This window comes from Cetorhinus maximus, chromosome 16 (genome assembly GCF_964194155.1).
Source record: "Cetorhinus maximus chromosome 16, sCetMax3.hap1.1, whole genome shotgun sequence".
In the NCBI taxonomy this organism is placed as follows: Eukaryota; Metazoa; Chordata; class Chondrichthyes; order Lamniformes; family Cetorhinidae; genus Cetorhinus; species Cetorhinus maximus.
In genome coordinates, this window is record NC_135894.1 from 39,606,288 (window position 1) to 39,629,711 (window position 23,424).

General features: G+C 43.0%; 1 protein-coding gene across 1 annotated transcript in view; it reads left to right on the top strand.

Moving 5' to 3' along the window:
- Nucleotides 1-23,424, top strand: part of mao (monoamine oxidase) — a 210,105-nt gene that overhangs the window by 165,255 nt on the left and 21,426 nt on the right. Inside the window, exons 9-13 of the mRNA XM_078559723.1 lie at nt 1,299-1,395; nt 9,268-9,321; nt 10,787-10,844; nt 16,434-16,531; nt 20,054-20,165. Of these exons, the coding sequence (XP_078415849.1) occupies nt 1,299-1,395; nt 9,268-9,321; nt 10,787-10,844; nt 16,434-16,531; nt 20,054-20,165 (419 nt within the window). The remainder of the gene's footprint in view (nt 1-1,298; nt 1,396-9,267; nt 9,322-10,786; nt 10,845-16,433; nt 16,532-20,053; nt 20,166-23,424) is intronic.

Below are 23,424 nucleotides of genomic sequence, written 5' to 3' on the forward strand. Positions count from 1 at the left end.
CGGCTAGCTGGAAAATCCCAGTTGGCCTTCTTTAACCACCACTAAACAGACTCGTTTGCTGCCTGCCTCGTGGTGCAAATAGCGCTGACGGCCTCTGAACCCGCCTTAGCAAAAATTGGTGGTGGGAAGAGTCTGTAAAATTGGCACATTGGCTGATATTGGTATTTTCATGCTCCGTCCACTTCTGTTCCCGACCTCGGCAGGGCTTGAAATTCCTGCTCTTTGAATCTGTTTCTCTGCCCATAGATGCTGCTTGACCTTTTGAGTATTTCCAGCATTTTCTGGTTATATGCCCTCTTCTGTATCCTTGTTTAGTGATGGCCAGTTTGTAAACAGTATTCCAAATGTGGTTGCACAAATGATGAAATGTAGGGCTGGATTTTATGGTCCTCTGCTGGCACGTTTTCAGTTGTGGTTGGTGTGGGATTGGGGAGGCACATAAAATATGGCAGGCAGTTAGCACACCACCGTCTCGCCCAATCCCCATAAAATGGAAGGCTGCTGCGTACTGAAATCACCAGCTTGCCCACCATTTTTATATAACTAATTAACAAGCAATTGAGCCTGTTACAAAGCCAATTGACCTGAATATTATGCTGGCCACGCCATAATACGGCTGGAGGGTGGGAGCCAGAAGACAGTTTTTTTTAACTTTGTGGAAAAAGTGGGAAGAAGGTGGGGCACTTCAGAGGTTCCCCTGTGCACATCGGGGGCACACCCCCAATTTGCTACCCCTGCCCTCCCACTCCCCCCCACCCCCCCTTGTTCCTCACTGGCCTCCAAAACCTGCCCCTAACTCCTCTTGTGCCCCTTTCTAGGCTTCCCAATCCCTCCCTGTTCAAAACCCAGACTTGCCTGGGTCTGGACGCGATGGCTGTCTTCATCCTGGGGCCTACTTGCAGCCCTGGCAGTGCAAACCACTCAGCTCTGCTTCTGCTGTGACTGCTAGAGCTGCTGGTCAATCAAATTGGCTGGCAGCTTCCAAGGGTGGGACTTCCTCACACTGAGAGGCGGAAGCCCCACTGCCTGCTCATTTAGCCTGCTGGCAGCGTGTTATTGCTTCCTTTCATCTGCCACCTGTTTGTCCAATTGCCAAGTATATCTAAATCTTCCTATAAATTACCCTGTTTAGCTTTGCAGTTTACTGCCTTAATCTTAATTTACCTTTGTATCATCTGTATATTTAACCATCATGCTTGTGACTTTGCTTCAGATCATTTATAAAAATATTAAACATTGTTAGTCAGTTCAAAACTGCTGTAAGAAGGAGATGTGATTTATTTCTGCTTTTTAATCAGATTACTGTGGTAGCCTGATCATTCAAGATGAGGAGTCTCCTATTGAACTGACTCTGGATGATTGCAAACCAGATGGATCTGTCCCTGCTATCATGGGGTATGTAGAATATTGGTTTAGGCACCTGTAGCTGTCACTAATAACCTCTAGAAGACTGGTAATCAGAAAGAAATAGGAAGATTTCATATTGGTTCGGATAAAGAATACACACCCACAGCACCGTATTTTGTCTTTCTCTTTCCAGATACTGACTGACCTATAAATTTCCAGCATTTTCAGTTTTTGTTCGTTCATACCATAGATTGTAACAATGTTTACTTCTGCTTGGCAATAGTTTATTTTTGGATTTCATTACATTTTGACATGCTCCTGTTACGATCCTGTTAGGGACTCTTAACATTTAAAGAAGAAACCCAAACACCCCGTGATTAACTGACAGAACTACGCCAGAAGGTTTTACCTTTTTAAACAAATTTTATTGTATATAAAAAAAATTAAAGAAACTGGGCATTACTAACCTAACACTATAGTTTACAACTACTTATGCTATGATTCAGTTTTACATTGCTCTTTCTCCCCGCTGCAAAGAATTCCCTTATACGTTACAAGAATCACAAAGGTTCTTTAGAGACCAACCCAATGGTATGCCATAACCCTCTGGAATTCACTTTAATTCTGCTCAGTATTCAAGCTACTCCTCACGATACAATATTTTTATAAGGATCTTTCTATTAGCTTTTCGGCTAAGTGACCCTCCAACTTTCTTTAATACCTCATGACTATGGATGTCTCAGGTCCTTGTTCTGGTTGCAGGCAGATACCCAACTGCCTTCCATGCTAACTCTGCTGACTGCTTTCTACCAAAGGCTCTGAGGACCATTGTGGATTTCTTCCTTTTAACTGCAAGCTAGGCAAATCTTCCAGCTGCTTCTCCCTTCACGAAATCCAAACTGAGCTTGAACCCCACCCGCATTCCCCACGGTGAACAACGAAGTTAGTAGTTGCTTTGCTTAAAGTGCAGGCCTGACTAACAATCATCCCCTTTCATCTCTCAATTCAATGAACTGCAACCTACACCAAACCAAAACTGCAACTGTCTTCTGTGAGAAACACCCGGCTAAATTAAACAAAATAACCTTCTACCCCACAGCCCATCTCTGTGGCATGCTTTGGGGTGTTCTCAAGCAGAAATGTAGACAATTTATTTTACCTTCAACACGGCTGTTAATTTTGTAACCCATGTGAATAATTTGTATTTGTAATGGATGTATTGCCCCCTCTCAAGACTCCCTGGGTGCATGAAGAAACCCACAAGTTTACAAAGCTGCCTTCATCTTCTTCTCATCTGGAAACTACATACATAATTTAAATCTTTTACTGAAATAAGGCTAGACCTTTTGGCTCCATTACAAGCTTAACTATGACTACCTATTCTTTATTGCTTTCATCCCTCTACCCCGACCCTGTAAGATAAACACAGGGTAACTTCTGACCGTAATTAATTTCCAACTTGTTTGATTTGCATTCACTTGAAATGCATACCAGTTTCTTGACCAAGTATTTCCATTTATCTTACATTTAATACTTTAATTCCTAAACTAAATGTTATATTCTAAAACATGAATTATGAACTAGATTTTGGCAACAATATTATTTTGTAATTAAAAGTATTGCAATGAATCTTGACTTCCTGTGATGGTGTAGTACTGAAGACTGACTTCTATTCCAAAACTGGCTGGATCCCTAGCTAAGCTGTTCCAGCACAGCTACAATGCTAGCATCAACCCAAAACTCTGGAAAACTGCCTAGGTATGCCTTGCCTACAAAAAGCAGGACAAATCCAATCTGAGCAATCTTTCAAGCCTGCAACTTCTATCACCTAGAAGGACAAAAGCAGCAGATGCATGAGAAAACCACCACTTGCAAGTTCCCCTTGAAGTCGCACACCATCCTGACTTGGAACTATGGCCAGAAGCTTCGGGTCGGCATGCGCAGGTGGGCCCCGCTCGCCGACGCGTAAAATGTTGAACGGTGACGTCGGGCATGCGTCCTGACGTCACCACGCGTCATTCAGATCTTCAGTTCGGCAGGCGCACATCGGAGTCGACTGCGCGCCCGTCGAACTGTCAAAGGCCTATTAAGGCTATTTAAATATCAATTTAAATAATTAAGATAGCTGCCTGTCCAACCTTAAGGTTAGCGGGCAGGCGAAGAGCCCAGGCGGCCTTCACATTTATCATGAAACCTCATCCACGGGCGGGATGGGGTTTCATGAAGGTTTTTAAACTTCAATAAAAGTTTGTAATAAAATTCATAGACATGTCCCAGCTCATGTGACACTGTCACATGAGGGGACATGCCTTAAAAACTTTTTTCTTTATTTAAATTTTAAAAACTCAACCTAATCTCCCTGAGGCAGATCTGTGCCTCAGGGAGATTTCTGCACTCTTTCGCGCGCATGCACAAAAGAGCGCGGGCCCCAACTCAGCCTACTCTCCCCGCCCGCACAGAGAGCGCACAGCACTTCCTGGTGCGTGTCACGCTGTGCAAAACTTAATTGGCCCACCTACATAAAATGGCGGCGCGCGGCCGATCACAGGTGGCTGCATGCCTGCCCCTGACCAGTCCCGCTCAGCCCCCCTGACGGGGAGAAAATTGTTCCCCACATTCCGTTCCTTCACTGTTGCTGGATCCAAATCCTGGAACTCCCTCCCTAACAGCACTGTGGGTGTACCTGCACCACATGGCTGCAGCGGTTCAAGACAGCAGCTCACCAGGACCTTAAGGGAAGTTAGCACTGGGCAACAAAATGTTAACCTTGTCAGTGTGTGCATCCCATGAACAAATTTTTAAAAGAAAAGTTGAGTGAGTTAGCAATGGAAAGAAAAACGGTTGATGTAAAACAGGCTGCTGACTCACTATCACCTAATTTACACCACCATACAGTCAAGATCTATCCCATTGTATTTTGCAGCATTACTTTTATTTGGAGTTTTTCTACTTTCGAATATCGTACTGCTGCAAAATTGCACAGAAACATACAGTTGATTAGTTTAGTTATCATTTTTATTCCCATTTTCTGAGGACGATTTTCACTTAAGCGTAAAAGAGCAAGTGAATCATGCTCGTACAACTGCCATTCTTAAAATCAAGTTATTGGAGCTCTTAATCATGGAAGTTGATTATCACCAAGAAAGCACCAAGTTTATGGTGAATAATGGCAGTCTTCTTCTTATCGTGTCCACGGACAGTCTATACATGGCCCAGCCAGAACTGGACACATTTTTGCGCCTTGTTGTTGAATTCGGCAAGATCTGCAACAATGCAGGGTTCCTCTAGCGATAGACATTGCAGGAGATGTTGCATAGTCTGTGGCTCAGTTCCACATTCACAAGTTGTCGGGCAGGTTGTATATCCCCATTTGCTTAGTGACACCTTTGAACAACCTACACCAGTCCTAAGTCTGGTAAGGCACATCCTGGTTGCCCAGTTGCAATTAGCTCCTGGGGGAAGGCTTTCATCCGGTAGAATTTCCATCGCTGGGGGTTGTTCGAGACTGGCGAGCCGGTCTTTCCACAAGGCGACGCGGGCTTCAGATGGGGTTGATAGTAATGGAACAACACTGTTCATGAAGCTCTTCCTTGACTTTAGGTGGCTGGGTGTAGGTGTATGACCATGTAGAGGGTGCCTCTCATCTGATGTTTGACGGAGTCGCTCTTTCTTGCTGGCTACCGTTCTTCTTATAACGGCAGTAAATCAATGAAAGATGAAGGGAGTAATTCTTATAGCGCTGAGGAGCATGGTTGAAATTGGGGCACGTAAAGTAGTGGCCTTTTCAAGCTTGGGGCTATTACATTGTGTTATCTTTCTTATCCTTCTCTCCTATCACTTATTTTACACTCATTCATAAGGACAAACATCTTGCATGGTGCAATCTTGCATCCTACAATCCAAGTTGGATTTAAAAGGGTTTTCCTGGATCCACCATTCTAAGACATTCCTTTTCTGCTGTTGTAGCTACTGAAGAGTAGATAGCCAACATTGCCAATGCTCCAGAACATGACAGTACCTTAAAGAGAGCTATCTCTTTCTCCAGTGTGAGAGTATGTACTGCAGGTTGTAAATCGTAGATGATGCCATTAGTGGTGCTGGTAAAATCTTGCCTTCACTGCCTCATTTTCACATCTGTTTTCTGCTTGACTGCTCCTCCACCCCACACCTCGCACCCAGGGTGGATTGAGCAGCTGGCTTATTGAATGGCCTGAGGCATTGAGTTTAACCAAAGGCACAGACATTGAAACCATTGTGGTTTTGCCCCCCCAAGCCAATCTAGTGGGAAGAATCTGGTGCCAGAAAAAGCCTAAAAAGGTCAGTGCGTTTTCTTTTTATTACTTTCCTTGTGAATCTCTGAGGAGCACAGAGATTATTCCCTTGGTATTCAGTAGACCTTTGCCACCTGACATTCTGCTCATGCCTGCAAGCCAACTGATGGGGCCTATGCAAATGAAGCCAAGCAGTTAAAATCTCCCAGGTCCCTCAACGCTGAGGTCAGTCTCTCCCTGGCCCCCAAAATTTGGGCTTTATTCTTTTAGCTGAAAAGTTCTCTCTTTTTATCAGCTGCTAACCTCACCAACTGAAATTCAATCTTTCTCGATGTGGACATTGTTAGATTTCTGTTCCATTTATGTTTAAATAGTTTAAATCGCTTTGGTCATCAATATAAACTCTATATTTGGGGTAGTTGCTGCTGATTGTTATGAATTCAGGTCTGCTGTAGACACTTTCTTGGATTAAGGAGCTCAGTTGATCCTGTAAGCATTGAGTTAGTTTTCTGGGGTTGTCTCTGACTGCCTATTTACCTGTATGCTAGTGGGACCTGGGAACACAACCTGAGTTGGATATCTGTGTCTTTTGCATTTGTATTTCTTCAATCTCTTTGAAGGTTGATTGAATTAACAGCCCTGTGACAAGACTTGTTCGAATCATTAAGCCACTTCATTCTACAATGTGTGGAGCAATAGTTATAATCAGATTCACTTAGTTAACCACAAGTTATAAGATTACCTGACTTAAGAGTTGTCTTTCTTCACTTAAAACTAATTCCTCACATTCTGGCTTTTGAGCTTGTCTTTTCTGGGATCATTCTGCAGCTACTGTTGCAAAAGCTAGACAGTTTTTTTTAAGTGTCTGACATTCTGTTTTATTCTTGACTGTTCTAACTGAGGCATGAACCTCCCTTATATTTATGTTCAGCTATAGTTCAAGGATAGCTTAGTGAAATCATCGATTTGTGCTCCAGAGGGTTATGCTTGCCTGTCAGCTGCCATTCATTCAGTCTTACAAGCCTTCAATAATATGGGCACAGTTGACTGCTACATAACAGTAGCATCATGGGATAATGGACATTTGCTGGGTCAAAATCCTGGAACTACCTAAAAGCACTGTGGGTGTACCTAAACCGCATGGACTCCAGTGGTTCAAGAAGGTGACTCTCCACCACCTTCTCAAGGGCAGTTAGGGATGGGTAACAAATGCTGGCCTAGACAGTGATACCCACAGCCCATGAAAGAATTAAAATATTACTGTTATTAATATAAGAATGTTTCTCTAGTCCGATCCAACTAAAACATTAATTGAACATGAATCCTAGAGCTGAATTCCAATGGTGAGGGGGTGGAACCACCCTTGACACCAAGGCAGCATTAAACCGAGTGTGGAACTAAGGAGGCTTAGTAAAACTGAAGTCAATTGGGAATCCAAGGGTTAACCCTAGAGTGGCTGGAGTCGTGCCTAGCGCATACCTTGCAGTTGGTGGAGGCTGATCTCAACCCCAGAACATTGCAGCAGAAATTTCTCAGAGCAGTGTTCTAGGTACAGCATCTACATCTATGACATTCTCTCCAACAAAATGTCAGAACTGGGCCTTTTTGCTGATGAATGCCCAGTGTTCATCTGATGACTGGCGATTCATCAGATAATAAAGCAGCCCATGGCCACATGCAGCAAGACCTGGAAAATATCCAAGCTTGGGTGGGCAGGAGCCAACAATGGTCTTTGGGATCATTGTGAGGCTAGATCCGGTCCAGGTAAGCATTTTTTCAAAAATTACAATTCTGGTGGCAGTCTCCAATCATCCTGCCAGTTAGACATAATGGATCGAGAGTCAGGGAAAATTCCTGATGCTGAAAACTGGACTGTGGTAAAAGTGCCCTGAAGGGTCGGATTTTCGTTCTGAAGTGGTGGGTGCCAACATGAGTGAGGCTGGCTGCCACCAGAAGGAGTTCAGAGGCAGCCACAAGGGTTGCTGGGTGCTGAGGCAGGCTGTTTAAAAGGCTGGCCTCAGTGCTCTGGGATTTTGTTCCAGTTGTAAAATAAAGCAGTAAAACCAAAAGACAGCCATTGAGCCCTCACTCTTCACAGCCCCACACAGTCCCCATGCCAACATATGCCAACCCACGACCCCCCACTCATCTCCATAGCGCTTTATAGCCACGTTGCAACTTAGTGCCAACTGATGCCAACCAATGGCTCCAACCAATACCCTTTGTCCTTCCATGCCAACACACCCTGTATCCACCACGAGCAGACCTCGGGTCTTATGCTGAGATGAAATAAAGCGCTAAATATCTATTACAGACTTCACTATATTTTTTTTAAAAACATTGATAAAAGCCCATCCAGTACATTTAAATCTTTTCAAATACTTAATCCCTTATAAAATAAACATTTCCTTCAAGTTCTTAATGCCTTATAAAACAAACGTTTGTATTCATAGCCCCATATCAAAGACAGCTAATCCGTTTATAACCTCTCTGAGCTGTCAATCAATCTGTGGACTTACAAGCTCCCCACAAAGAAAATGATAGGTTGTGGAAGTAGTTATGCAGCTCTAATCCTATAATGATTACCCTCAGACTTAAGTCAACAAACATCTATTGAAATTGAAAGTACTGATTTTTTTTTTACAACTGCAGGCTGGCTGTTTTCTTATCAAAATTTAAAGGGCAGTGTATTTAAATGGCTTGATAGTTCAAAAGACTTTATCCACATTTTACACACATTCACGTCGACTCTTACCCACATGCACTGCAGCAGTTCAAGAAGGTGGCTCATCACTACCTGCTCAAGGGCAATTAGGGATGGGTAATAAATGCTGGCCAAGCCAGTGATGCTCACATTATTTGAAAGAATAAATGAAAATAACAATCCCAAAGGGTATCTGACTTCTCCCAAAGGTATACCTTACATCTCCAAAGGGTACCTTACCTCTCCAAAGAATTCCAGTAGGTTTAGACCTTTCCCCAGATTTGTCTAAAGCCCACAAGTCATGTTTCAGAAACTTGGGTGACTTAAATTTCTCCTGTTTGAAGGTAGCTGCACTTTTAAACATGCTGCTGCCTCTGTGAACTATGGATGTGTGAAATACCTACTACTTCTGTGTCCGCAACCCCCCCCACCACCCCAGCAGTGAAAATGGAGGTTGCTGGGTTCGGAGGTGGGAATTCTGGATTCTGGGCTCTGCAGCCATTTTGCTATAGCCCTTCAAAATTTACGAAAATTTGGGCCAATGTTTTCATAGCAGCCCAATTTTAGAAAGTGATCCTGAAACAAACTTTTAAGCCACTAATTTGCAAAGTAAAGGATCTCACACCTATATCAAGCATGGATCCTGTACATCCCTACTTTAATGTTTACCAATATGGCATGCACATCTCTTCTGGCACAGTATGTGTGCGCACACGTGCCACTCTACATATTGAATGCTTAAGATGCCGCAACAATGAATTTCTAGGTCTGTGGGTTCTTAATTTTAAAAAGTCTTTCAGTGTATCAACAAAATGGTTGATTTCCATATGTGGGTGCTGCATGAAAAATTGCTTTGAAAGTAATTTTTGAATTGTGATTTTTAAAAAGCACATTTACAATTTAGAGATTTCAGATGTACATATTTCTCTACTCCTTTTCTTTCAGATTTATCCTTGCTCGAAAAGCACGGCGTCTGCTAAATCTCTCAAAGGAAGATAGGTGAGTGAATCTCTTTAGAAATTATACATAATTAATGTCATGCTTTATAATGAGACTTTAATGGGAAATGTGTTAACCACATAGGGCCTAAACTCTAGAATCTCCTCCCAAAACTTGTTTCAACTCTTTTCCTCCTTTAAGATACACCTTAAAACTTGCTCTTTAACCAAGCTTTTAGTCACCTATCCTAATATCTCGACCTTTGGTTTAGTGTCAGGTTTTTGGCTGTGTAGAGTTCTGTGAAGCGTCTTGGGCCTGAATTTTTCAGTCGGTGTGTGGGGGTGGGCCCGACACGCCAGCGCGTAAAATGATGTTGAGCGTGCGTCCCGACGTCATCGCGCTGTCTTGCGATGTTTCTGAACACGGGTGTACACTGAAGTTGGCTGTGCGCCCGCCGATAACTGATAGGCCTATTAAGGCCATTAATGAATTAATTAATGTAATTGTTTACGCTGCCCGTCCAACCTTAAGGTTGGCGGGCGGGCGAAAAGGCCAAGCGGCCTTCACGTTTTTCAGGAAACCTCATCCATGAGCAGAATGAGGTTTCCTAAAACTTTCACTTAAATTTTAAAAATTTCTGAAATATAAAAACATGTTCCCATCTCATGTGACTGTGTCATGGGACATGTTTAATTAAACTTTCAAACCATTTATTTATTTCAAAAGCGCTTCAATCTCCCTGAGGCATCTCCTGCCTCAGGAAGATTGAAGCGCTCTTTCGCGCGCATATGTGAAAGAGCGTTGGTCCCGATTCTCCCCCCTCCCCCCGTCCGCACAGGTAGCGCTCAGCGCTACAGGTCGTGACTTACGCTGAACAGGCCTTAATTGGCCCGCCCGCGTAAAATAGCGGCGCAGAGCTGATCGCAGGTGGTGGTTGGCTCTGCGACCACCCCGCCTGCTCCCGCAGAGCCTGCCCGCTGACTGAAAAATTCAGGCCTTGGAGTTCCCTATAATACAAGTGCTACATAAATCCATTTTATTGTATTTGCCACTAATCATAAACAACAAATTATTTTTGTAAATAGCAATTTCGTTTAAAACAAACTACATTTGTGCTAAATGTGCTAAACTACTTGGCCTGAGACTCTTAGAAATGTCCCCCTGCTATGTTGCTCCATTGGTATTCAGATATATCATTGTTTCAATCATCATTAATCAGTGTATCAATCTCTGCTTACTTGATCTGCTTGGTGATGAGAGCTTTGGTCTACTCATGGAATGGTATTCAGTATAAAAGCACTGCATATAAATCACCAATTTTGTGATTTAGTGATTTAACAAGTACATTTATTTACAAACCTGCAAAAAAATTAGTAACTGAGGTAAAAATGCCTGTAGATTGAAGTCATACAATGGAGTATCCTAAACCCATGAAACTACGTATTATACACAGCAGCTATTTTATTTGCCAGTGCTTATTTTCTTATTTTACAGCATGTGACCTGGATTATTTTTTGTTATGCAGGAAGCAAAAGATCTGTGAAATTTATGCCAAGGTGCTTGACTCTGAGGAAGCATTGCATGTAAGTTATTTCTTCTCTTGTTATAGGTTTAGTCTATTTTATTTAATAATATTCAGTCATATTTAGTATAATGAATTTCCCAAAAACACACTTCACCTTCAAAGGAGGAACCTTCACAGGCCATCTGGTCCTGTATTATTTTTGTAGTAAAATAAATGTATAAGACCATCTCTTTTGTACCAGTATTCTGAACAGTGCTCTGGTATCTATATCTTGTCATGCAAATTAGCAATGTTGAAAATGCCAGCAGACTTGTTAAATGGCCTTCAGCTGGCCTGCTATTTGGATTAATTGGCCAACTGCCATTGAGCCACTGCCCTTCCTGACTTTAGGAACATCCTGTGACGTCGGGAAGATGTCAGGATTCCCTCCTGATGCCTTCTGTTGCCATTTTACCATCCCTCCCACCCTGTCTCCAGAGGACTGGTAAAATCCCGGCCCCTCACACCAAGCAGTCACCTACATTCAGTACGGCAGTGGTCCCCAGTCACAGCAGAAGCAGCAATTATTTTTCAAGTTAGTCCCCGCAAAATTCAGGGGAGGTGGCTCTTCTGATGCACTTCCTTTGTTACTCTGGTGGGAGAAGAGCTGGAAATTATGATGGGACTCGGATTGCTAAACCCTGGCCTACCATGATTTCTGTGGCGCCATTGAAGGGAAGGACCCCCTGCCCTCCCTTTATAAGTCCTTTGATGTAGAAAGGAGCAGGACCAGGAGGGGTGGGATCCCCTACCAGGAGTTTTTGTTCCTTTGAGACCAGGGGCAGAAATTTCCCCCCGTTTGAGAGGGGGGGGGGGGGCATGAACCCAATCGGGACCGCGCCGCCATTTTACATGGGTGGGCCAATTAAGGCCTGCCCAGCGTGATACTAGCCCAGAAGCACTGAGTGCTCCCTGTGTGGACGGTGGGGGGGGGATAATTCCCTGAGTTGGGGCCTGCACTCTTTCGCGCATGTGCCAAATTAAAAAATTTGCCAACCTCAATATCCTGCCCCAGGAGTTTTATTGGCAGCAATAAGTTTTCTAAGACCAGACAAACCAAGCCACAATGACACATGTGGGGATGTGCCCTGGACTCCCAATGATAAATGAGTGGCGCTTTTATTTTTAAAAGCTGCCCTCTTAAAGATGTCACACGGGGAAGTCTAGAGTTATTTCTGGTCATAGTATATAGACATGGTCCACAAAGGACCATAGGCATTTCTCTCTGTTAAAGAGAGATAAATGATTATATAACTCGAGGGGCACTACTCCACATCAAGCATGGAGCAAGATAAGGGGGCAGGCTTTCATGAACTACCACAGCCAGTATGGGGATTGAAGCTGTACAGTTGGCATTGTCCTGCACCACACAATAGCCAACTGAGCTAAAAGCAAAAAACTGTGGATGCTGGAAATCCAAAATAAAAATAAAAATACCTGGAAAAACTCAGCAGGTCTGACAGCATCTGCGGAGAGGAACACAGTTAACGTTTCGAGTCCGTATGACTCTTCAACAGAACTAAGGAAAAATAGAAAAGTGGTGAAATATCGGAGAGAAGAGCAATACTTCTTCAAGGTAGGCATTCCTTGAAGAGAAGTGGCAGTCAATTAAACACTAAGATAAAAACAAAAAACTGCGGATGCTGGAAATCCAAAACAAAAATAAAAATACCTGGGAAAACTCACCAACTGAGCTAACTGATGGAGAGGAGGCCCAAATTGCATACACTCTTGCCCCTGGCATGGTTGCTCCACTTCCACTGAAGTTGTGTCCTGGGCAGATGGGTGACTGAATTGTAGCCTTAGTGCTGCTAGCATCTGTCTGGTGTATGCCTGTATTTAAATTCAATGAACTCCCCCTGCACATTTCTTGTGCAGACAGAATGTCAAAAAGAAGTAGCTTCACAAAATCATTTTCAACTGCTGAAATTGTGATTGGAATTCTCCACAATGTTCAGGCTCACAAAGACTTCACTTCCACCTGTCTCAGCCGATCCTGACAACAATCATGCTTATCGTTCTCAGCTTAGTCAGACTGCTTTGTGAGTGTAAATACAGGAGAGTTAGAGCGGCAGTGTAACTGGCCCTCATCATCACATGACTCGGCAGGAAGGGCTAAAAGGTGGTTGAACAATCAAGTAACCAAGACAAAGTCTCCCAGGATTAAGGATAGGATGCACATCTTGATTTGAAAGTGGATGTCTTGCCCATTGACCAGAAGAAAGAAGCCACACTGCCTTCTAAATACCAGCTCCTAAACTGATTTCAGGCCAGGGTTGAGAAACTCCCAATCTGTGAGCTCCCTTCTCGTCACCTGTGGTGACCAACTATTTGGGGGACTAATGTTTCACCTCAAACAAGGCCCCTGAGAGACAATCGACACAGGCCTAGACCTGGCGAGCAGGATCCATGGCTAAGGTGGGCCTTTGCTGCAATCTCAGCTGAATTATGTATATGCAACTGTCAACCATGCAAATACACCCAGTCAGGAATTGACCAGGGAACTTGAGCAGAAATACAAAGTTACACAACAACAGCTTGTATTTATATATACCACCTCTAACGTAATGAAATGTCCCAAAGTGCTTTACAGAAGCATTATCAAATAAAGTATGACACCAAGCCACTTAAGGAGATATTAGGTCAGATGACCGAAAGCTTGGTCAAAGAGGTAACTTTTAAGAAGTGTCTTAAAGTGAGATAGAGGCGAAGAACTGTAAGGAGGGAATTCCTGAGCTTGGGGCCTAGGCAACTGAAAGCACAGCCACCAGCAATTTAAATTGAGGATGCACAAGCGGCCAGATTTAGAGAGGTACAGATATCTTGGATGTTGCAGGGCTGGAGGAGATTAGAGGTGGGGAGGGGTGAGGTCATGGAAAAATGAGAATTTTAAAAGCAAGACATTGTTTGACACCGGGAGCCACTGTTGGTCAGCGAATACAGGCGTGATGGTTTAACAGGACTTGATGCAAGTTAAGACAGGCAACAGAGTTTTGGATGACCTCATTATGAAGGGTAGAATGTGAGAGATGAGTCCGGAGTGCATTGGAATAGACTAGTCTAGAGGCATGCATGAGGTTTCAGCAGCAGATGAACTGAGACAGGAGTGAAGTTGGGTGATGTTATGGAGGTAGAAATAGGCAGTCTTAGTGATGATGCAGAAATATGAGATTCAAAGCTCATCTCTGAGACAAATATGACACCAAGGTTATGAACAGTCTGGTTTGATCTCACACTGTTGCCATGGGGAGAGATGGAGTTATTAGAAAGGGAACAGAGTTTGGAGTGGGAACCAAAAACAATGGCTTCAGTCCTTAGAGTAATAATAGAGACTAATTAGAGGAATCTTTTGCTCATCTAGTCCTAGATGGTAGATAATTTAGTAACAGTGGAGGAGTCGCGAGAGATGGTGGTGAGGTAGGTAGAGTTGGATGTTGTCAGCAAACATGTGAAAACAAATGCTGTGCTTTTGGATGTTGTTGCCGAGGAGCAAAATGTGGATGAGGAATAGGAGGGGGCCAAGGATAAATCTTTGGGAGACACCAGAGGTAATAGTGTGGGAGCAGGAAGAGAAGCTATTGCAAGTGATCCTCAGCTTATGATTAGATAGATATGAGTGGAACCAGGTACAGTCGCAACAAGCTGGAAGACAGTGGAGAGTTATTGGAGGAGAATGATGTGGTCAACTCTGTCAAAGACTGCAGACAGGTTAAGAAGGACAAGGAGGGAAAATCAATATCAGTACATTGTGCCATCAGTTAATGAGGCTACTCACTGCCAGAAAGCCTTGCAATAGTGTCCCTGTGGACTATATGTTGTAAATGTGATGGACGATGCATCTGCACAACTCATGTACCCTAGCAAAAGAGACCCAGAGGTAGACCAGAGCTCTCTCACAGAAGATTCTTGGGGTGCTAAAGCAATGTTTCACGTGATTAGGCCTGTTGGGTGGCACAAGAAAATTCAAACCACAAGATAATATTGGCTCAGATTTTGCTGTAGAAATAATAGTGAGGCTAATAGCACTGTTAACTGCTGAAATCAGAAATTGATGCCTGAATTAACCTGCTCCTCCAAAAGCTACAGAATAAAAATATCTTGCCAAGAGGCTTTGAAATACATGGAACAGTGTGAAATTGTTATACTTGTAATTAAGAACCCATTAAATTTGACAGAAAAAGGACTTGACTTGCCCATTCCAGTATAAGTGAATTTTTAACAGCACAATCAGTCTTAATGACAAACAACTTTTCTGGCACTGAAAATTAGTTTTTACAAGTGTAAAAGGGAAGCTGTTGCCTGTGTGGTTATGTCACTGGACTAGTAATCTAGACCCCAAGCTAATGCTCTGGGGATTTGAGTTCAAATCCCACCATGGGACCTAATGGAATTTGAATTAAATTAATAAAAATCTGGAATTGAAAGCCAGTCTCAGTAATGGTGACCATGGAACTATTATTGATGTCATAAAAATCCATCTGCTTCACTGGTGACCTTAAGGGAAGGAAATCTGCCATCCTTATCTGGTCTGGCCTACATGTGACTCTAGATCCACAGCAATGTGGTTGACTCTCTAGCTGCCTTCTGAAATGGCCTAGCAAGTCCTTCAGTTGAAGAACAATCAGGGATGGACAACAAATGCTGGAAAAATTTGAATTGTTGTTGGAGATGTTTAAAAAAAAAAGCTTTTTTCTCTCATGTAATTCCATCTTTCTTTCCCTCTTTATTTTGCTTTCTGAAACTGATTTGATATTGAATTAAGTATTCTAATTGATGCTTCCTGGTTCAGACCCTGCACTGCTCATTAATGATTCTTCAGTCTGATTAGGTAAAGGATACACAGTGGCTTTCCCTGTGCACAAAGATCCCACATGCCCTGTAAAAGATGCTGTACTGTTTTGACTCTCTAATTCACAGTAAGTTCTAGTGCAAAATCCCATTGAAAGTCTGTGGACAGTTCGACGCTCAGAACAAAATCCAGCTTATTGGAAGTAAAATGGTTTATTCAGTGTACAAGATAATTGAGTGCACATGGTATATGTGTTAAGCATATTTTGTCCAGCCCTTGTACTTTGTGAACTTGCGTAAGCATAAGCCATGTATTCATCCTAAGTGCCCTACCAATTGAGAGAGTAACAACGTTGGATAGCTGATAAGCCAAATGCTGAGCTTAATAGTTTACAGCAACCACTATCTGTTCCCGCAACAATCCCACATACTTGCATCAGTGATAGCCATCTCCATTGTTGTAGGCTCGTCACTTTCGGAGACGCCCCAGCTATGCTAAGTGATGGCAGAGATTTAGTGGCAGCTGGGTGTCCCTGTACTTTTCCATACATACTATTACTGGATGGCATTTCCTCATAATGCTGTCCAAGTACAGAACACTGGTCATCTAGTTTTTTGCAGCATTCCTGCACTTCATTTGCCACCGATGTTCTCTGCAGATCCCTTCCAGGTTTCCTGGTTCATGTGTTCTTAGATTGTCTGTCTGTCGGAAAGCATGCCATCAAAGATCTGTATCCACTATCAAGGATTTCAGACTTCAAATAAAAAAGTGTAATATATCAGAAAATTGTGTTTTTTTTGTCTTTGTATTTTTGTCCAGCCCATTCATTATGAAGAGAAGAACTGGTGTGAAGAGCAGTATTCAGGTGGATGTTACACTGCGTATTTCCCTCCAGGAATTCTGACTCAGTATGGCAAGTATGTGCAATAATTTTATTATCTCCATCAGTTAAACATTTGCTGAAGTGTGAATGGATTCAGATTAGGCCTTGTAGAGCAAAACATTGCTAATTTAATCAACGTTCTTACATGGAGCATTTGTTCAGGTTTATTGCCATTCTGCAGAGTGAAATCCTGCTTCTCCATAATAGTCAGAGGAGTCAGTAACACTTGCTGAAATGTCTATGGATCAGTTTAAAAGTCTGTATAGTGTCCAAAAAATGCCCTTGTTATTTCTGTTGATGATGTGTTCTTTAGAACGTTGTGCCCAGTTACATCAATTTAATAAGCAGCAGCGCATATCTTATTTTTGAATTGCTCCATTCATTTGGACAACTTCATTATAGGCAGTGAGAAGATCAGAACTAAGGTTCATTATTGGGCTAAAGCAGATGGGTGGAACTTTAAGCTGTATTTTGGTATTATACCTGATATGATGTGACTTGAAGGAAAATGAATGACACAAATGCTTTGTACATGGAGTTGAAATAGGTAAGGATAAGGTTGAAAGAAACCTGGGGCAGAATTTTACAGTCCCTGGTTGGCGGGTAAAATGCAGTGTGTGGTCTGCCTGCTACCTACCTGCCCACCCTGACCTGTCTCCCATTTTACAGGGGGCAGTGGAGGTGTCAAGGTGGCCCACCCACCCTTGGGCCTATTGAAGCCCTTAAATGGGTAGGTAATGGTCACTTAACGGCCTTATCCCATCCCTGTGGCTATTTTACTTGCAGTAGGGGAGGCCCATGCCAGGTGGGTAGCCTGCTAGTTTTTATCTGGGCGAGCTGGTGTCGGACAAGTGAGGGGGAGGGGAGATCTCCTTTCGGGGTCCCCTGTGCCTATCGGAAGCACTCCTGCGGGGGGGCCTCCAGCCAGGCCCTGCCTATATCCCAGACCTACCTGAAGACTGACTTCCATTAGTTTCTGTTCTTTGGGAACTACTTGTAGTCCAAGCAGTGGCCACCGCTTGAACCTGGCATTGCTGGGACTACAGAGCTGCTCCCCAATTGGATTGGCCAACAGCTCTCTAAGGCAGGACTTCCTCCCCAGAATACTCTGCTGAGCAGCTAAATAGCTGTGGAGCAGCCAGAATCGGCAGGGATGCATTCCCTAGTGACTCTTCACGTGGTGAGGCAAGAAGCTCCGCCACCTGAAAAATCCTGCCCCTGGTGTTCTAGTACACTCGATGTTTAACATATCCACCCCCACTGTGGAGCAGTAGGTAACAAAACCAATTGAATGTTGAACAACATATAGGGCAGAATTTTACCCTTGGCATGCGGGCGCGTGCCTGACATGTCCATACATGAAATAAAGCGTGTTGATGTCAGACGAGTGTCAACGTGCGCATGCGCGATATTTCGCTGGGCAGGCGCGCAATGAAGACTGAGGCGCGGCCACCATTAATTAAATGGCCAGATAAGGCCCTTTTGAGAGACCAGTTGACTCTGAGTTTATGTAGCCCATGCGATTTTCAGGCCGTTGCACAGACAAAATGGGCAGGCCACGATTTGCAAAACCTCATCCACGAGCAGGATAAGAGGGGTCAGTGGGCTTCACAAAGTGAATAGTGAATAGTTTTGGTTATCACTTGAAGCTGTTTGCTTCTGGGAACAGGACAGCTTCATTTCGCTCCAGCGCTACATTCAGGGTATTTAGATGCTTCAGTTCAGGACTCAGTATTGTCTTTCAGGCTCCCGGAGGATTCACACTGGGTGGGGCCTTCCAGGAATCAGACAGCCTTCCTTTACCCTGGTAATGAGCATTGTGGTCTCCATTGGAGGCATCTCCTCTGAGGAGGAAGAGAGGGTCAGAACGGGGAGGAGGCCAGGTGTCCCTATTCAGCCTCCAGAGGAGTGACCTGTGGGAGGATAGGCGCAGGCGTCAGGGGTGCAGGGCCAACAGGAAGGCCAAGGCGGAAGTGGCCGCAGAAGACGCCACTATCCTGCTGCCAGGGTTTACAGGTGGTGATGCAGCTACCTCAATATGTCTGAGGTGCAGTGCTGAAGGAGGCTCCGACTCTCAAGGGAGGCATTTGTCCATTTGTCAGAGGGTCGGGCCTGAGATCAGGTCTGACTGTGTGGGTGGACACCCCATGCCAGTGGCTCTGAAGGTCACGGTGGCCCTAAACTCCTATGCCTCCGACTCTTTCCAGGGCTCAGTGGGGAATCTTTGTGGAGTCTCCCAATCAGCTATCCACATTTGCAACAAACTGGTGACAGAAGCTCCGTCCAGGTGGGTATTGGCTTTCACTCATTTCAGTATGGATGAAGCCAGCCAGGATGAGCGAGCCAGAGGCTTCGCAGTGATTGCTGTGGTGCCCGTATCCAGGGTGCCATCGAATGCATACATATGGCCATCAAGGCACTAATGGATGAGCCGGGAGCCTTCAATAGGAAGAGATTCCACTCCATGTACGTGCAGATAGTGTGTGACCACAGGGGATGCAAATTCTGCAAGTCTGTGCAAGGTACCCTGGCAGCTCCCATGACGCTTACGTCCTGAGGCACTCAGGTACTGAGGCTCTTCAGTGCTCCAGCCCGGCTGGATGGATGGCTGCTTAAAGTGTCCTGTTCGGATCATCAAGAAACATGGGAGACATTCAAAAACTGGAGGCAGTACAGACTCTAGAGTCAGACAGTTGATCTCTAGTGTCAGGAGTCTAAATCAAGAGGAAAGTCTGAAAAGATAGGTTTTTAACTTGGATGGGAGGCATTTGAGAGGTGATCATTCTTTATAAAATTTATTTATGACGGCAAATATGGAAAAAGATTAATCTAGAATACTAGTTTAAAAATAAACAGATTAGCATAATTGGAAAGGTGAAATACTGTAGATGCTGGGAATTTGAAATAAAAACAGAAAATGTTGGAAGTACTCAGCAGGTCAGGCAGCATCTGTAGAGAGAAAAATAGTTTTAACGTTTCAGGTCGATGACCTTTAATCAGGGGTTCTGATGAAAATGTGTTTCTCTCCACAGATGCTGCCTGACCTGCTGAGTATTTCCAGCATTTTCTGTTTTTGTTAGCATAAGTGGACACAGGTTGAAACTAGTAAGAGAGCTTTAGGACTAATATCAGGAAGTTCTTCATACAGAGTGAAAATCTGGAATTCTACCTGTGATACTTCTGTGGTAGAACTGTGGAAGCAAAATGCTTGGATTCACTTAAGAAAAACATTGATACTTCAATGGGAGGAGTGTACATTTGTTCTGGAAACATGAATTAAGATGGCTGAAATGGCTTTTCTCAATTGTAAGTATCTTGTGATGTTGATGCTGCCAGTGGGTACCAAAAAATTGAATGATGTTCCATTCTTCCCTGGAGGAGCATGGAATGGAAAAACATGCACAAAAATTAGCACCAATTTTTATATTTATAGTTACAAATATAGTTGTATGGTTGGTGCTGACTAGTTTCACATGTAGATGTACATATTTCCATTGATTCATTTCAGCTGTGTTCAATATTCTAAACATGTTGATGAATATTTTTGTCTTTGAAGAATCCTGAGACAGCCATTTCAGAAGATATACTTTGCTGGCACTGAGACAGCCACTGAGTGGAGTGGATACATGGAAGGTGCTGTGCAGGCTGGGGAGAGAGCAGCTAGAGAGGTAGAGCAAAAGGAATTCTTTACTGTAATAGACTAACGTTTTGCATTGTGCTCTTCAACAAAACTCCAATCAATTGAGAACATATCCTGGTGTTGGGAAGTAAGTGTGACTAAACCATGCAGTGAAATAAAAATAGCTTTTGCATAAGTGGAAACATTCCTAGCACCTCATTATTGAAATGGTGTGTTTGTATAAGGCATGCAGCTTGCAACTTAAATGCATCTTTAATACTGGACTCTCACCTGCTGCTGGTTTTCAAGTATTTAACTTATGTGATTTGTTTTGTAGAAGACACATTGATCCCATGGGAAGTGAAATTTACAACTCTATAGGTAGATTGATGAACATTCATGTGTAAGTCTTGGCTCTGTAGTAGCACTTACCTCTAGTCAGAAGGATGTGGATTCCAGAGATGAGCATGTAATCTAGACTGACACTCTGAGTAGTACTGAGAGAGCGCTGAAGTGAGGTGCCAACCTAGATTAAACCAAGCCCCTGTCTGTCTTCTCAGATGGAAATAAAATATCCCATGGCATTATCTGAGTCTTCATGTTGTCCTGGCCAAAACTTATCCCTTAACCAACACCATAAAATCAGATTTATCTGGCCATTTAGATTGTTATTTGCAGGACTTTGCTATGTGCAGATTGGCTCCATGACAAATTGATTATGGCTGGATTTTACATTTGCAAATTGGGATTGCTGCACATGTGTAAAATCCGGCATGATGACTGTGTATATCACAAACCCAACGTCAACACACCGGTTTCCCATAATACGGTAGGTAGGCGAGTACCGAAATCTGCAGTTCGCCAGCCATTTTGTAAAAAAATCATTAACAGACAATTGAGCTTGTTAACAAGCCATTGACTAGAATATTATGCTGCCCACACCATAATGTAGTTGGTGTGGGCGAGAGTGGGGAGTCTGCTTTTGCACCATCCTCACCACCCTCCCTTAGTGCCCAATCCCTCCCCGTCCAAGAGGCCTGGGCACTTACCAGCCATGGCACCATCAATGTTCTCTATGGGCCTGCTTGCAGTTCCAGCATCATCCACTACTGAGTTCTGGCGCTGCTGGGACTGCTTGTGCTGCTGGCCAATCTGATTAGCTGGCAGCTCTTGAGGGTGGGACTTCATGTCCCTGAGGGACAGATGTCCCTCTCTCCTCTCATTCAAGCCGCTGGCGGTGTGGTGTTGCTGCGGGGTGGCCTTTTTTTTAAGTTGTTCGGTTTGCAACCGACTTATAATGGAGCAATAGCCCCACCTGTGAAATCCAGTCCAACGTTTCAGAAGTACTTCGTTGAATCTGAAGCATTTTAGGATGTCCTGTGAATATCAGAGGCTCTACACAAAAGCAAATTATTTCTTTCTTTTATTTTCCTTCCCTGCTACCTTTTTTTGTTTAAATATCAGTTTAATGACACTTTGAAAATACATAAATCGTCACATTTAATAGCATTTTATTTCAGCCAGATGCTTTTATACCATTGCAGGTTAAATGCATTTCAACTATGAGTAAAAGAGTGCTTCAATAGCTTAGGTTCAATGAAGTTAGAGACTGAAGCAAAAATAAGATATATAATCATTGTAAGGGAATAATATAAAATTATCTTTGAGAAACATATAGGGCAAGTAAAAGGAAGGCGGGCAAAATATGAAAGCCTGAGAGGAAGCAATGCAAAAAGACTGGTAACCATCTATAAGGAAATAAGAGCTTTCCTAAGCACATAATAAGTACAAAATGGCTAGATGAGACCACAAGCAAACCATCTGCTACTTGAGAGGGGGAACTAATAGAGGTGTTTTTTTTTTAAAAACTTCCCTATATTTTTAAGAGGATGATGAAAGTAGGACCTGAAGGGTACCCGGGAAGTATATGGAAGACCTACTACAGGAGATAAACATTCAAAAGGAAGCTATACTTAAAAATTTAATGGGGTTTAAAAACAGCAGAGTCGCCAGGCCCAGATGATTTGCATGTCAGAAAACTGGAACTGATTTAGGGAAGGAATAACAGAGGAATACCTGTAAATTTGAAATGGGAAATTAAACTAAAGGGCTGGAGAGAAATGTAACAAGAAATGTTCAAGGAAAGGGAAGGGAATAATGCAGGAAATTCTAGGCAGTGATACATTGGTTGAGGGTAAAGTTCTACAGTTCATTAATTTTTTAAAATTCATTCATGGGATGTGGGCATCTCTGGCTAGGCCAGCATTTATTGCCTATCCCTAATTGCCCTTGTTCAAGAGTCAACCACATTGCTATGGGTCTGGAGTCCAGGTAAGGATGGCAGATTTCTTTCCCTAAAGGGACATTAGTGAACCAGATGGGTTTTTATGAGAATCAGCAATGGTTTCATGGTCATTAGACTTTTAATTCCAGATTTTTATTCAATTCAAATTTCACTATCTGCCGTGGTGGGATTTGAACGTGGATCTCTGGAATACAAGTCCAGTGACAATACCACTATCCCCCTATTATTAAATATGGGATGCATTGGTTAACAATTGGAAAAATGTGGGCTAAAAGAAGCAGTCAACATGGGTTTGCAGAGGATGGGTAATGCTTGATTAATTTAACTGAATTTTTTTTTGAGGATATCCATGTATAAATAAAGAGAATCTGTGATTATAAGGCGTTCATAGCAGATTTGTGTAACCATATGGGTAGAGAGATGTCTGGAGATAGAAAGCAGCAAAATGAGATGCATGAATGTTTCTGAATTGGCAGAAAGTAGGTAATGATGTGCCTCAGGGACCTGTGCTGAAACTTAATACAAAAGCAAAATACTCTGGATGCTGGAAATCTGAAATAAATACTGAAATGCTGGAAATACTCAGCAGGTCTGGCAACATCTGTGTAGAAAGAAACAGAATTAACATTTAAGTGACCTTTCATCAAAACCGGTTCTGATAAAAAGTGATTGACCTGAAACCTTAACTTGATTTCTCTATCCGCAAATGCTGCCATATCTGTTAAGCATTTCCAGTATTTGCTGGCTTTTATATGCTGGAACCTATTTTACTTCCCATTTAGATAAATGATTTGGACATAGGCACAGGAGAAATTATATTGAAGTTTTCTAAATGATACTAAGAGGCAGAATGTCAGAAATTGCATCTGAAAAACAAGGTTTGTTTCATACGGACCTCAAATCACAATGTTAAAATTATTCTTAATGCCTCCAATAGCACGCTGCAACTTTAATTAAATAGTCATAAATAATTTTTGGGAAGCATAATACATGTCAGAATTAA